The sequence below is a fragment of the Amblyomma maculatum genome, chromosome 1 (genome assembly GCF_055883805.1).
Source record: "Amblyomma maculatum isolate TAMU_Amacu chromosome 1, ASM5588380v1, whole genome shotgun sequence".
NCBI lineage: Eukaryota > Metazoa > Arthropoda > Arachnida > Ixodida > Ixodidae > Amblyomma > Amblyomma maculatum.
In genome coordinates, this window is record NC_139344.1 from 482,103,128 (window position 1) to 482,118,828 (window position 15,701).

Sequence of the window (15,701 nt, forward strand, 5' to 3'; positions counted from 1 at the left end):
AGAAGAATTCAAGATCTCGTTGCAGAATAGATATTCAGCGCAACCGAGGAAGCCGGCAGTAGACAAGAATCATTGAACAATGATTTCAAAGATAATTTTATGTATTAGTTGACTATATATAATTGCTTGGCTGTTAACAAAAAGAAATTGTGCTACAGCATCAGTATATAGCCTTGGATACCTGATATATTATGTTATTTCCTTTGACTAACTGTCATTTATAGTTACCATTAACTTTGTACTTGTAATCAAAATTTGCTTTATGCGACATCATCTAGTCCTATATTATTAAATAGGCTATATTGACTACCACTGTACTACGCTAATTGCAGGTCTTACGAATTAAGGTTAATTAGGTAACTGTAGTTCAAATTGAATTTTAAACTACGACGTTGGAATACGTCGCTGAAAATGTTTACATGAGCCGAATCCGTAATTCGCACTGCTATCGCTAAATTTTGGGGGTAATCAGGATAACCGCTTTATAGCCCTGGGGTAGGGCCTGGACCTATCTTCGAGGTCGTTGAGGAGAGCGTGGGATACAAATTGCAAGATCTACGGTGCGGTTCTTCTCGGGCCGTCGTGGTTCGGAGAGGGCAGGAACTTCGAGTCCGTCCACAGATCTCGTGACCCGAGCCGTTAAGCCGTGTCACGGCTTCGGGGAGTGATATGCGTCGTTGCTATGAACGCATGCCTCTGGGGACAGCATGGCGGAAAGAATGCAAAGCTTAACTGCAGGCAATCATGAGATGGGCGTAGCGGGGACTGCTCCCCCGAGGGAAAGTCAGATCTCGCATAGTTAATGTGCTAAGCCACTATAAGCTTTGTCAAACCATAATTTGTTCTCTTTTTTTTTCATCTGCATTTTATTTCATTTGGTGCACTAGGCCCCTTGGTGCAGGCCGTATTTATAATCCAATGGTCGAAATAAATATCATTGTTCTCTGCGAGGAATTTCGCGCCAGGCTTGATCAATGGTTTGCGGTACACGTCTCTCTCGTCCTGCGCCTCTATCACCAAAAAGGGCTCAGTTCATTCCCACACCCGCGGCCACAGGCGAGTGCGTCGCAGTCCACTCGCGCTAGGTGGCGTCCCGCGAGCGCAGGGGGCGCGTTGCAGTGGCCATCCAGCTGGCGGTAGTCGGCGGGCGAGCGCTGGCAGTCCAGGCTGAGGCACTCGCGGGGCACCAGGCGAGCCAGCCAGCACAGCCGCGAGTCGCACACCACGGGGTTGCCTGCGCGACAGTGGTGGAGAAAAGCAGAAGGTGGCGTTTTACACAATATATACTATTCCAGGGCTGGGATAGATGGAACAGAATATCTGAAGCCACCTTTATATGTTTCGAAGCGAAGGTTTGGTTTGTAGGGTTTAACTTCCCGAAACTAATAAGGCTAAGAAGACGCCGTAGTGGAGGACTCCGAAAATTTAGATAATCTGGGGTTCATCAAAATACATCGGCATCACACACCACACGGACACCACTCTGTTTCGCCTCCAGCGAAACGCAACCGCCGGCGGTACAGTAGTCTGTCGTTGTAACCACTGCGCCACCGCGGTGAACCACATCTTAAAACTGCGAATTTATCCGCTATTCGTTCTGTCTGAGAAATGTTCGTGAATGGAACGCTTTGCTGCCACATGTCGCTGACGTTGTACCAAATAAAGCCTTTTTCATGCGTTTAGAACAACATTTCTTTTTTTGTGTGTGAATGTTATAGTGTCGAGCCCCTGCTGTAATGCTTACCGGCGATACAGGCACCAATTAAATAAATACATAACTACTATCGATGAATTCATTAATTGCAATTAGACTGCTCCAATTGCAAACTCAGCTCTAACCGAGGATGACGACATTACCCTAAAAGCGATGAACAATAATTTCAGACATATCATTACTTAGTGCGCTGTAGAGGTAGGCGGTAGGAGAGTTAGAGAGAATACCGGTAGGCTGTCTGAGGAGACGAAAGATTTGATTAAGAAACGCCAGACTATGAAAGCTTCCAATCCAACAGACAGGATAGAATTGGCGTAGATATCAAAGCGAATCAATAAGCGCAAGGTGGCCGATAAAAGGAAGTATAACATGGAGAAAATTGAGCACGCTGTAAAGGACTGGTGAAGCCTTAAAGCGATAAAGAAGAAATCGGGCATAGGCAAAAACCAGATGTATGCGATAAGAGACAAGGCGGGCAACGTCATCACGAATATGGACAAGACAAAGTAGCCGAGGAGGTCTATACTGATCTCTACAGTCGCCAAAGTAGTCAGGACCGTAATGAGATTGGCGGTAGAGAAAAACGGTCAGACGTTCCACCAGTGACGAAGGACGAGGTCAAGAAAGCATTAGAAACTATGAAAAGGGAGAAATCAGCTGGAGCGGATCAGATAACTACAGATTTGCTGAAGGACGGGGGGGATATCGTGCTAGAAAAACTGGCCACCCTGTATACGCAGTGCCTGGTGTCATCGAGGGTACCGGAACCATGGAAGAATGCAAACATTATCCTCATTCACACGAAAGGGGACTCTAAGGACCAATCAGCTTACTGTCTGTTACGTATAAGGTATTTACTAAGGTAATCGCTAATAGAATCAGGACAACCTTAGACTGCAATCAAGCAAAGGATCAAGCAGGGTTTCGGAAACGGTACTCTACTATCGATCATATTCATACCATCAACCAGGTGATAGAAAAATGCTCGGAATATAACCAGCCCTTATACATAGCATTCATTGATTACGAAAACGCATTTGACTCAGTTGAAAACCTCGGCGGTGATGCAGGCATTGCGAAATCAGGGGGTAGACGAGCGTATATCCGATCCCAACAAACGGATGCGGCGCGAGGGGGAAAACGAAGATGGAGAGGGAGAAGAGGCCGTCGGCTGGCTGTTACGAGCTGCGGCCGACACCCCCATTCCACGCTAGCGACCCGTGGGCCTCGGCCAACACCTTCTCGGCGCCCGTGTTGTGGTGGCAGCAGCGGCAGTGCGCGATGCGCATTGTTGCGTGGATGTGTGTGCGCGCTCTTGTGCTATACTTGTGCCGCGAGTTTTCTCCAAAGACCGCATGAGGCTAGTCATCTTGTCTTGCACCGCCCCGGATGAACTAAATGCGATTTGTGCATTGATTCAATCGCTGGCGCACGGCCGCTCCACGAAGCCCTTCGTGGCTCAGACGCAGGTTTGTTACGTACCGCTTACATGCAAATCGGCCCCGAAATGCGATCTATTTTATGAGGTAACCCAAGCCTTGTATTTCGGCAAGATCCCCACTAAGGTACGACTGTATTACTTACGCCCTCCGGTGAAGAAAAGACCTGCATTTAAAAAAAAGCAAACCGTCCGCAGCTGTGCTTTCTGACCGCCTCTATGCGTGCAGACACGTTCCGCCGTGCATGCAGTGAGAATTAATGATTTATGCATTTCGCAAGGCTACAATGAAATGAAAGTGCGGAGACCAAATGCATTTGGCTGCTTTCGGGATGACGTGTTTTGTTCTACTGACAGTAATGTGCGGCTTCTGCAAGCTCTAAATGAAACAGCTGTGATTGAAGTTTGGTTATGTGTAAAGCACGAAGTTCGTTACTCGTCCGCTTTCATGAATGACATGCACGCTCTTTTTTATTTGATCTTGGAAACCAATTCCAAAATTTGGAGATCGCCCGCATTATCATCAGAGGAAGTGACCTTTACAGTATGCAACATTGTTTTTGTATGCTACTTTTTCGATAAATGACAGCCATGTGGCACATTTCAGAACAATCTTGTTTGCGTTATGCCCCGTCGCCATCTGCTGCCTCTGACTGCACTCGCGAGTTTTGTTTCGTTAATTTGCATGGTTACTAAACAGCTTTTTGTTGCTCTTTTGGTGTGGTATAAGGGGTTCAACTTCTACAAGCAAGTTTCTTTTTTTTGCAAAGTAAGTGATGACAATTTGTTGCTACAATATATTAATCCATTTCTCTCTGCCACCAGCCCAAAGTGCCATGTCCGGTGAAGGTATATGTCTATACTGATCAGTTAAGCGAGACAGAATGCATGAAACAAAGTCAGTGACTGTTTTCACATAGAGGAATAGAGAAGAAGTAATTCATTTGTAGCCAATGTGCATGAAGCAAAAAAGGTACTATCATTGGCATGTTTTAACCTTTGCAGCATATCTGCACTCTTGCTGCCCATGCAGCCACTAGTTGCTACTGTTACGATATGGACAAACTGTCCCGATGAACTAGAATTCTGGCAGGATTATCCACAATCACTATAATATTTGGCTTCTGCTGTGCCTTGGTTGTATAGTCCTTTCCCCTAGCAATAGCAACACACTTTCACCACTAGTACATCAAGTGAAAGTTGCTGGTTTGCATCATGCACCTTGCAGCAGCAACCTTGTGCCACTCTTAGGATAAATTAAATTTGAAGGGAATAAACACTGCATGTGATGAATAAGACACCAGTGGAGTGCACATCAATAGAGTGCCCAGATGTACAGGCGCCCAAATCTTTAACTGGCGTGCGCGAGCGGCGACTTTCTGTGCGTCAGCGCCCTATGACAGAGCGAAGTTGGAAACAGGATGAGGCTAAGCGCATGCTCACAAAGCACGCTCAGCTGGATGCGTCGTCTGCTAGGCTGTTCCGTCCAGCTGAGCGTGCTTTGTGAGCATGCGCTTAGCCTCATCCTGTTTCGAACTTCGCTCCGTCATATGGCGCTGACGCACAGAAAAGTCGCCGCTCGCACACGCCAGTTAAAGATTTGGGCGCCTGTACCATTCACAGTAGCATACTTCACCAGTGAAAACTGTCAAAAAGTGTAAGAAGCTCATAGCCAACTTTATTATAAGCGGAACATATTTCAGCTCCATCATGTAATGAGTTGCAAGACGAGAAGCGAAACTTTTCCATAGACGTATCATCAATAGTGGTATTTAGTTAGAAATGATGCAGTAAGGTGTTCACTTGGCACAAATGGTCTGAGGCTAAGGTTGATGGAAACTGCCTAGCCGGTGTCATCGTCCTGAAGAGCCAGACTTTTTCCATGGCCACAGTGGAAAATGTGAAGTGCTTCCGAGCTTCTCCTTTCCTACTTTTTTTACCCTCCGTCTTTGTTTATACATAACTTATTTTTCATTTTCAATTCAGTTTCATTGCTTCATTAACATAAACTTGTATTTTTCACATTGAGAAAAACATCCATGAGCAATTTCATTGCTTTAAAATATGGACCTCTGTTAAGAACTTATTCCTGCTTCATTTCTTCACATGCACCAAGCAAAAACCATTAAGCTCTGGTGTCGTAATTTCTGGATGCATAAACAATACTGCCCTACACTGTCACTATCTGCAAAAAAATCTGTTATTGTGTCCTGTAAAGCTGGAAAAAAGGTACAAAATTCTTGTGATGCTCAAGTTGGCAGACAATCCCTGCATATTGTCGATTTCAGTCGTACTCCATGTCTGTCATCTTAAAGTAGAAGGGTATGAAAAGTGAACCAGATATGATTAACGCAGCCTTTTTGATATATTTTGTTCTCAGTGACTTATGAATACACAGCTTTCTAAATATATTTTCTGTCACATATGGCCCCTATAGCCAACATGATTAAATGGTTTAGAAGAATGTCAGTTTGGGCTAAATAGTGCATACTGTTCGAGACTGAAAATAATAGTGCTAAGAAGTGACACAAGAGAGAATGACGCAGGACGAGCGCTAAATTCGTCTGGCCTTTATTCACTGCCACGGCAGCAAATATATAGAAATTTTAAGGCATGCGCATGAACATTAAACAAACCGTTCAAGATATGTCATCTCGGTCTTGAAAAGGTGAACCGATGTACCACTCACACGCTTTCCCTCTCTTTCTTATGTGAAACGCCTCCAAGACCTCGCGTGCCTTCAAATCTCTACTTCTGCCCAGAATATTTATCTCATGAAGCTGTGGTTCACATATCTTTCAGTGCACGCATATTTTTTCCCCCGGTGCATGTTTTGCCGCTCGGTTGCACATGAAGCAATTTGCACAATGCTGTGAAAGATGTGCACCTCCTGGTTCTTTTTGTGATAGTGCATGCTCAGCTGCACGGTCATTCACACGGCGCCTCGATTGGCCCACATAGGCTTTTCCGCAGGCCAGTGGTATCTCATATACTACTCCTATGCAGCACTTCAGGTACTGCTTGCCATGTTTTTTGCTGCAAGCGCCCTCCTTTTCATTGCTCGCAATGCGCGCGCATAATTGTGGAAGCTTTCGTGGAACCTTTTTCACATTGTGCGGAACCCTGTGAACATAGGGTACCACTTCTGGTTTCACGCTTGACTTTCTTGTCTCGCACGACTTTTTGAACATTGCACGTTTTGGTTTTCCTTAGGAAGGCTTCAGCATCACCAGTGATTACCGAGCTTGGGAACCCCGCCATAGCAAATCAATCCACTTGCTTTTCAAAGCTCGCCTGCATAGTATGTTCACACGACTTCACAAGAGCAGACCCAAGGCAGAGGTTAGCAATAGCGCGTTTCAGTCTTTGAATGAGCCGAGGAATAAGGCAGCAGCTCCTTCCGTGATCGAGGCGAGTATTGCCAACACACATGATGCTCGCCCAAGGTAATACTTAAATTCAAAAACTGAAAACATCCTCGCAAAGGGAGTTCATGGGTAAAACACAATCCCTGCCCCTCTTCTTGAAAGTTGGCTAAAACTGGGCTTACAGCATCTGTGTAGGTCAAATCTTTCTGTTCTTTAATAACTATTAGAAAATCATCAACATACCTGAAAACGTTTAGTACCTCCTTCTCAGTCAAACTGAGTTCTAGGGTGCGGTCATTAAAGGCTAAAAAAATGTTAGCACAGGGGCTACGCAGGATCTCATGCAAATCCTTCGTCTTTGTCGGTAAAAGCTGTTATCAAAAGATACAAACGTCACACTGAGATGAAATTATACCAGCTTCATAAAATTACTAATTGACACACCTGAGGAGTTCTGAAATCAACTGTGCCGCTACTCTCTATGGCATCCCTTACAGAAGTGAACAAGGAAGGCATCGTGGGGCTGTCACATGAATATGCATTCATGCACTTTGAACTCGGGTGACTACAGTTTCTGGACCAAACAGGTACATTTAACCTAGCAGCAATGAACATTTGTCAGTATCCTTCCTTTAACTGTGCTTTGTAGGCTATATCTGTTAGCAGCTTCCTAGCACCCTCTACAGACAAAAGCTTGTGGATGTGTGTTATCAAACAGCCTGGTAGGTACCATAGGTTTTGATGGAACCAATAAGCTTGAAATGGTTGTGAAAATGTTATGAACTCTGGGGACTATGGTTTCTGGGCCAAAAAGGTACATTTAACCTAGCAGCAACAAACAATTGTCAGCATCCTTCCTTGAACTGTGCTTTGTAGGCCATATCCTACCTGCAACTCAAGTCTGAAGAGTTCTGTACCCACATTATGGCAGTTGTCCAGCTGTCCCCTTTCTTAGCAACCGAACTCTCGTCTTCATTCATGCTGCATATACATTTAGTATGTTTCCTTTTTGTTGTGGCATGAAAGGATTGGATAACCACAATATTTAAGATGACTACTGGCAAAGCACTCCAGTATTAAATTTAACAAGGACTTTATAACGTCTTAAATTACACAGCACAAGTCAAACTGATTGAAGCACTATTGATTTTCTAATGTACCGGTGAAAAACACAAGAACACACAATTTCAACAAAGACAGGCAATTTCCTTCAATTTGTTTACTGCACGGCAATGACATCTGAACAGCACGCACGAGCTGTTATAATTTGGTTAAAAAAAAGCATGCATCTGCTCTGGTGTATGTATGTAGGGTATGCTGTATTGCTATTTCTAAAGAAAAAAAAAACACTTTGACCAAAATGTGGCTTCCCTGGCTTAGGGAGAGCAAACCACTTTGCAGCTCTTCATCTATTTACAAAAATACTCTATTACCATCAAGCAAAAAGCCAGGCTTGCTAACCAAGTGTACATATGTTTTACAAAGCTAGAATTTGCATGTTTCGATTGTAGTTTGTACTGCCTTGCAGTGGATATCTAATGGGGGAGGCAGTAAGTTACAACTGGTCGGCCCCACAGCTACAAATAAATATAGCAACGACATACCAAACCCCCACAAAAATACTTATCATCGATGTGTGACCGCTTACAGAGTAAAGGATAAAAAATAATGATTTAGGCAACCAGCGCCAAGGCAACGACGAAATTGAGTCGTGTGTGTTGTCCATTTTGGCCTTGAAGTCGAACCAACTTGCCCAACAGCACAAGCCTCAATCGAACAGTTTGAAGCATGAGCGCTCAAATCTCGAAGCAGTAGTACAAGTATAACAGTAGAAACTTCAATTAATGACGCACATTTCGTGGCACCACCAAAGAACTATATGGATCTAGCGCCAGTGCAGTCAAACCAGACAGGCAGACGCTTTAAAGCTCGGATCAACATTATGCTACTAGCCAGAGCCAAGTACTTGCGGGCAACACATGCGGCAACAGCCGTAGACACCCTATGGTAACAGCGGACCGCGTCCGTGAAAACCGCATACATTCAGAACATAAATATCTGTAGTGCATTTCCGTAAGCACAAGACCATTCACGAAAACCAATAGTTTAAAATCCGGCTTAATGTGGAAGCAGACGGTGCCTGAAGTGGTCATCAGAAAATCAACATCGCTTCAGCACTATTGCTGGGAAAAAATGTGAACTTGCAGCGCAACTGTTTCCACACTCGTTTAAGGTTAATTTCAAAAGAAATGCTTTGCAAACCGGGAGGAGCAAAACAAACCTCTGAGATAATCTGAGGAGATAGCGAGCTCGCTATACTGGGCGCAGCCATCTTGCAAAATAACATCAATGACACTAAGAGAAAAAACAAAATGTGTCAAATATAGCCACATTTAACTGTTCCAAAACATGCACGCAAAGTAGTGAATTATATTGTATTTTGTATTATGACGAGTAAACAAAATAATTTGTAATGTGTCTAAAGGCACATGATTGTATGTGAACAGTAGCAGCGTAGCAACACAACGCAACCACAGCGACATTAGCAGCATGGCGCATTGTGGCGCAGCACGGGAAGAAACTTGTACACGGTGGTTTTGAATTCGGACATCATCAAAGTGGAGCCATAGAGCTTTCATCATCAGGAACGTTGTAAACTTCGGCAGTGGATCATGGTTCGGACCAGCGGACGGAGACCCGAGGACGACGAGCAGCGTAGGCGCGATGTGTTCCATGCAGTGATAACTAAAAGATGACCCTTCGTTTAGGACTCCATACGGGTGTTGTAGCTAGAACGCAGCTCAGGGCTTATTCCGAAGCACACGTCTCTGGCAAGGCTGTAAACAACCTAATATTTGAGACGGGGCCTGTTGTCCTAAAACGACTAGCGTACTGCAGCTTTTTTGCAGATGCCTGCGGCTGTTTCGTTGGTGATACTCTGACGATGCGCGAGTGCTGCCATGGCTTTGTGAAAACTTTCAAAAGCTGCATTTCAAAATGCGCAAAATAAGAGAGCTAGATAATGCAACCATAGTACATGCTCTCTAGGTAAGTATGAACTTCATGCTGCAAACTGAATTATAGCTCAATTATTCAGCAATCTTGATTCAAAGGTAATTGCGTGAAATGTAGGGACAAGGAAGAAATAATTAAGCCACCATCTTCCACAACTGCACAAATGTAACGAGCGCTCATATTTTGCACAGTTTTGCATAAAGTTCTCACGAGCAAACTTCTTTCACCTCCCAGTTATGAGCATGCATTGTGTGCCCGTTATTGCTTCCAAAGCATTTTATAACACCAGTACAATTAGTCCTACCTTGCTAACAGGTACACATTGATTCTAGACTCAAACTGCCTCATAAAAAGTTTCATGTTATCAGAAATCTTGATGAAACAAAGATTAAATGCAGTGTCAAGCCAAGTTTGTAGCAGTCAATTGTTCAGTTCTTTCATGTGCAATATCGTGGTTGACATTTCATGCAAATGATTTAACACCTTGACGTGCCTAGTGAGTTATGACAAAACATGGTATAGGCTACATTCATATCTTTACAGTGGAACTGTGTTTGTTAAATAAGTGTCTCGTCTCGCACATAATTGCTGTAGAATTGTTACTGAAAGGGCCCATGAAAAGCCATTTATTAAAACTAGAAAACGCGCGCAAGCAATCAGTACCTCTGCAATGCAAACATTTTCAAGCTACCTGCATTAGCACTGATCGTATCGGTGCAAAAAATTACTCTTGTCCCCATCAACTCAGCGCATGCCACCATGCCCTATCCCGCCTGCCTGCCTGCATCACCTGGGAGTGTCCAGTTATTTTGTGCACCCAGCAGACCCCAATAACATCATTGAAGAGTGAGCGCACGAGAGGCGTCACCTTATTTGATTGCGAGCAGTTGCCAGGAGCACTTTTTAAACATTCGTCACATTCATGTCACATTCGTATGTTCGCAGATGATTGCGTCATTTATCGTACTATTAATAACTCTTCCCACCAAGAAGCCCTCCAGACTGACCTAACTAACGTTCAGAAATGGAGCGACCTGTGGATGATGACACTTAACCCTCAGAAATGCAAGATTGTATCCTTCACCCGTCGCACTAAACCATTTATTTTTTCTTACAATATAGCTCAAATCCCAATAGAAGCAGTTAAGTCATTTAAGTACTTAGGAGTCACGCTATCTCATGATTTATCTTGGCGCACACATATTTCTAATGTAATACCATCCGCGAATAAAACACTAGGCTTTTTGAAACGCCACTTACGTCACGCTCCCCAACAAGTTAAACTCCTGGCTTACCAATCGCTAATCAGACCGAAAATGCATCCCCCATATGGAATCCACATCAAATATACCTCATAAATGCCCTCGAATCCGTCCAGAACCGTGCCACTAGATTCATCCACAATACCTATTCATACCAAGCCAGCGTGTCGTCTTTAAAAGCAGAATCCGCCTTATCAACCCTTGTTATTCGTCGCCGCATTGCCAGCCTAAACCTGTTTCATAAGTTCTTTTACAGCACCCACGGTTACGCAGGCTATATCACATCACCAGCTCGTATATCGCATCGCACTGGTCACATTCTTCAAGTTGCCCGGCCTCGGACCCATACGACCACGTTCGCTGCCTCCTTCTTCCCCCGAGCAGCATTAGATTGGAACGGCCTTTCCCACAGCATCGCCGCTATCACCTGCCCATCCAACTTTTCCAAAGCACTAACAGATCATATTGTATGTTGAACCCACATGGCAACCATTGTACTTATTTTTTTTGTATAATCCACCCCTTATGTAATACCCCCACGGGGGTCCTTAAGGTAATAAACTGAACTGAACTGAATTATCTGCAAAGCTTTGAAATCTGACTTGAGTGCTCAGAAAGACCACCTCCGTGAACTTCTTGCATTAGAATATTACCATTGAAGCACTCATCAGCTCAGCATGTTTATCAGCTTCACGCAGGTAGGACAACTTTATAGACTGTGACTGTACTAGCTTCTTGAAGCTTTGTGAGGGGTGTGACGATACCTCTGAGCATGTCCATCTGCTTCATTCTTTTGCTTGCCTGTGCCCGCAATGAACATGAAACAGCAGGAAAGATCCTGCTGAATGATAGTCATAAAGGACCTATGAAAATGCCTTTCTGGGCTGTGTTAAATGCTTCACAAATTTTCCTGATTGTCGTTGCGTTTGCCACATGTCAAAACCTACTTTCTCAAGCACTGACGCACATTTACCCCCATTTTTCAATGATATGCTAGGTCTCCTAGGGCACCACTCACATCACACTTGTGTTCAACAGCACCACTTCCACACAGTATTAACATTACAGCGGGCCTGACATAACGGAGACAATGTTTAGTAAAAGAAGAGACATCTGGGCGGGTTGGTATGGTGACATGATAGAAAAACAGCGCAAAAGACGTGCACGGAGGAGAAGAACGGACAGTTCGGGGTCATTTCCTTTTTGCATTAACTGGAATAGTCCTTTCCGCTTGCAAAGGTAACAATTTCTTTTTCCAACGGATGCCAAGCGTTGCCCTTAAGTGGACTGATGAAGCCAAGACATTTGCAGGGGTCAAGTGGATTCAACTAGTGCAGGACCTGGTTAATTCGAGAAATATGGGAGAGACCTTTGTCCTACCTGGGCCTAGAAGCAGTGTGTCCTACTCAAGATCCAAGGGTCTTGGAGGGCTGGATTCCGATCTCACCCTCTTATCTCAAAGGCAAAGTCTGAGTTTGCAGAACTTGCCAAAGTGGCCATGCCGTATAATCTTCTGCCATAAAGACAACCTGATACCCAGTAAGCGCCCGGCCATGACAGCTGCCAACTACTTTCTGACAAAGTTAAAGTGGAAAGACGGGCTAGTTGGTATTGGTATGATGACTGCGGGTACAAAAACACAGGATGAAGGAAGGAGACAGGCGCAGGATGAACGCTTCGTCCTGCATCCTTTGAAGCATTTGCCCTGCGTCTGTCTCCTTTCTTCTTCCTGTGTTTTTTGCACTGAGATGCATATTTTTTCTGGCAATGGCATGTGATTTTTCGCTCATGATGCTGACACATTCCATAACGCTGACAGCAAATTTTCTGCAAAACACTTCAAAAATTTTGTTTTTAAAATTAAATTTTAAATTTTAAAAGTTTTACAGGCTTCCCACGCGAATTCAGTTGAGTGGTACCTTCTCGTGAGTGCAGAATAAAGCTCGCTCGATGGCCGATTGGCTGCTGTTGCCTTTTTGTCCTACCAAAATGTTTGCTCACCTATGCCAATGTCAAAATGACATTGCGGCAAAGCGAGCCAGTTCCAAATCAAACAGTTTCATGGTGTAGCGCCTTCCCCTGGCTGCGCAAAGACTGCGGCCAAAGCATGGCCGCTGGAAAAATGAAAAAAGACGCCGGCTGGCAGTGGCACTTGAAACCACAGTTGGCTGGTCTGTTCTAGTCTAGATCCTTATCAGCTGTCTCGTCCTTCGCTCCTGTGGTCTTCAGCCTACAATGTATTCGGCCCCTGTTCCTTTTTGCATAATGCCAGCCTTGCCTCGAGCCCAAGTAGCATTTAGCTTCTGCGGCATTGTTTTGATATGATAGCTTAAAGACTTCGTTTTCCAGAAAATCCAGCAACAGCAGCAATATTGATGTGAGTGAAAAATCATGGGCATGCCTCTGGCAGGTAGCAGTTGGCAGGTGAGAAGCCGTGCACTGACTGGTCAGCAGGTTGTCTGTCGCCACGAAGCCACAAGACATGGCCGACTTGGAACTCCTGACTCAAGCAGCTTCTTTGAGATGGAGGGGGAAATGAGAATCGGACTCACCGGAAGCCTTCTATACTGTAACAAGAATCTCCCATTGATAGCGCAAGCTACAACACCGATGCATCGTATCCTCATCGATCGGAGCAGCCAGCTGGGAGCCCCAACCGAGTGCCGTGCGCCGAGTGGAGTGGTTGGCAGCCATTGTCTCCCTCCTCACACAGAGCAGACAACTGACGTTACATGGCATCTCTTCTCTAGCTGCAACACAGCAGGCCCACACCTGTGTAGCCTAGACTAGTTGAACCTGTTATGCCCATTTAGAAACTGCTTGAGTAATTCATCCGTACTAAACAGGCATGAAACAGATAACGAGTCAAGCACATTACTCCTATGCCATGCAGGCACGTTCTTGTTTGAAGCAGGTCTTTTTAGCTATGGCTGTTGGTGTTTCACGTAATGTGCTAGCTCACGAGTATAAGCTAATGAGTAGGTGTGGGATGATAGTGTCACAAATTCAGGAATTGGTGATTCAGCGAGTTGTAGAGTAATGAGGATCTGCAGGGGAAGCCATTAAAACTATCGCATTAGGGCTGATGTCTTCCAGTTTTTTTCTCTTTTCTTGCGTTTTTTTAAGGTTTGATTTTTTTTTTTATTTTTGAGGAAATATGCTAAAAGGAACCTATAAAGGTAATTATTGTCATTGTAATGCAGTACACTTCTAGGATTTTTTTTGTTGGTATTCAAGTCAAATTTTAAATGTCTCTGCATACCCCCTTTAATTTACAAATTTCTCAAAATTGCTTTTCGCAGTCTATTTGGACATCATCTCGCGGCCTACTCTTAGCTGCCCCCTACTGACATAAACTTGGCCATCTGGGACCAAATGATGCAGGCAAAATGGGCCACAGTGGGGAATGGTTGTGACATTTTCTTTACTTTTCTCATCGGCATGTGTCGAGTTGAAGGGAAAGGAGGGGCATTATTTTTTACCTCCATCTGTGTTAGTAAAACCAGCTTAAAAATTTGTGTCGTGGAAATGAGTGATGAAATACTAATCGTTAGTGCACCTTTTCTAGCCATAGCAAATACCTTTTCATTGTTCTTTTAATTGAGCTGAACTAGTTCGTTCATTATCACAAAAATGTATGCAGCTTTGCTTTCATCTATTTGTTCCTTCTTTGTTGTGGTTTCCATGCAGCTGTTTTATAACAACTTTATTCCTTTCGTGCACAGACAAGTGTAGGAAAATGAATGGCTCGTGACGACATGCATATGAAAAAAGCCAAAAGTGGTTGAAATCAAGTAAAGCATATGGAAATTTTTATTATTGTTGTTTCACAGGATATTCAATGGAAAATTATTACTTTAATCGTTTTTTACCTGAAAGATTACGGTGGAAGTAGGAGAGACGGCAACTATATGTAAATAGAGAGATCCAAAGCTACAGCAGTGGCTGTTAAACCTTGTTCGTCCGAGTATACTAATTCGGTTGTGCATAGCCGAATATTGAGATTGCTCACAAGGGTCACCCCCAACCAATGCGGCAATAGGTCTAATACCACAAGTGCCACTTGGAATGCGATTGAGTGGTGAGAGTAGCAGCTGTACCAAAACCCTTTAGTCCTCCTCTAGGAGCACCAAAGGGTTCTAGCCACAGCCACTGTTAAAGGTATACTGCAGGGAATGTGCAACTTTATCTGAAATCGCTGAAATTGCATTCAGGAGATGCAGTTATCAAAAGCTGTTTTGTGCACTGCTTTGAGATTATTGTACTGGCAAGTTATATTTTGTAGAAGATGGCTGTAAAAGTGTGAACTTTCCTTAGAACTAGTGCTAGGTAGTTTTTAATGAGGAATTATATACAACTCTGAAAAGTTTTGTTAAGCAAAAGCTGTAAAGAACTGTATTAACACGATAAGTACAAACCATCTTCTCTTGGTCACGTGTCAGTGTATGTTGTGCCTCGAGGCTCCTGTATTGTGCTCTTTCTGTGATGGGTTCCTTGCGACATAGGCAAGTGGCTTTGCCTTATGAGTGACCTTAAAGCAACTCGCACTTCCTTTAGTTTTGCACTTGTACAATCAAGCACAAGAGACGAATTATAGGGTCATTCAGCACTACACATCTTGCATCTACAGTACACCTAATGTGGAAAGCCTGGGAGTGTTGCCAGCAATCTCTCTGTTATGCTTTTCTCACTCCGAATTTTTTTTTTATACTGTCCTCAACAGTTGAAAACGCAGCTGAGTTGATGCAGATAATTTTCGGATAATGACTGGGTTTGTCCGCACATTCACGAAGCATGCTTGGGTAGGAATACAGAAAAATACCGAGTTCTCACTATACACTAACTATCTTAAACGCAGTGGCGAACTGATTGTAATCTTCATTTATCGGAATTTGTTTTTGGCA

General features: G+C 43.9%; 1 protein-coding gene across 3 annotated transcripts in view; it reads right to left on the reverse strand.

The window, feature by feature from the left end:
* Positions 1-819: 819 nt before the first annotated feature.
* LOC146210096 (uncharacterized) overlaps positions 820-15,701 on the reverse strand; it is a 178,057-nt gene continuing 163,175 nt past the window's right edge. For 2 of the 3 annotated variants that reach the window (XM_084607629.1, XM_084607621.1), the window contains one exon: positions 820-1,234. In XM_084607629.1, coding sequence (XP_084463755.1) covers positions 1,033-1,234 — 202 coding nt within the window. In that variant the 3' untranslated portion in view covers positions 820-1,032. The remainder of the gene's footprint in view (positions 1,235-15,701) is intronic. The other variant, XM_084607615.1, reaches the window with a different exon arrangement.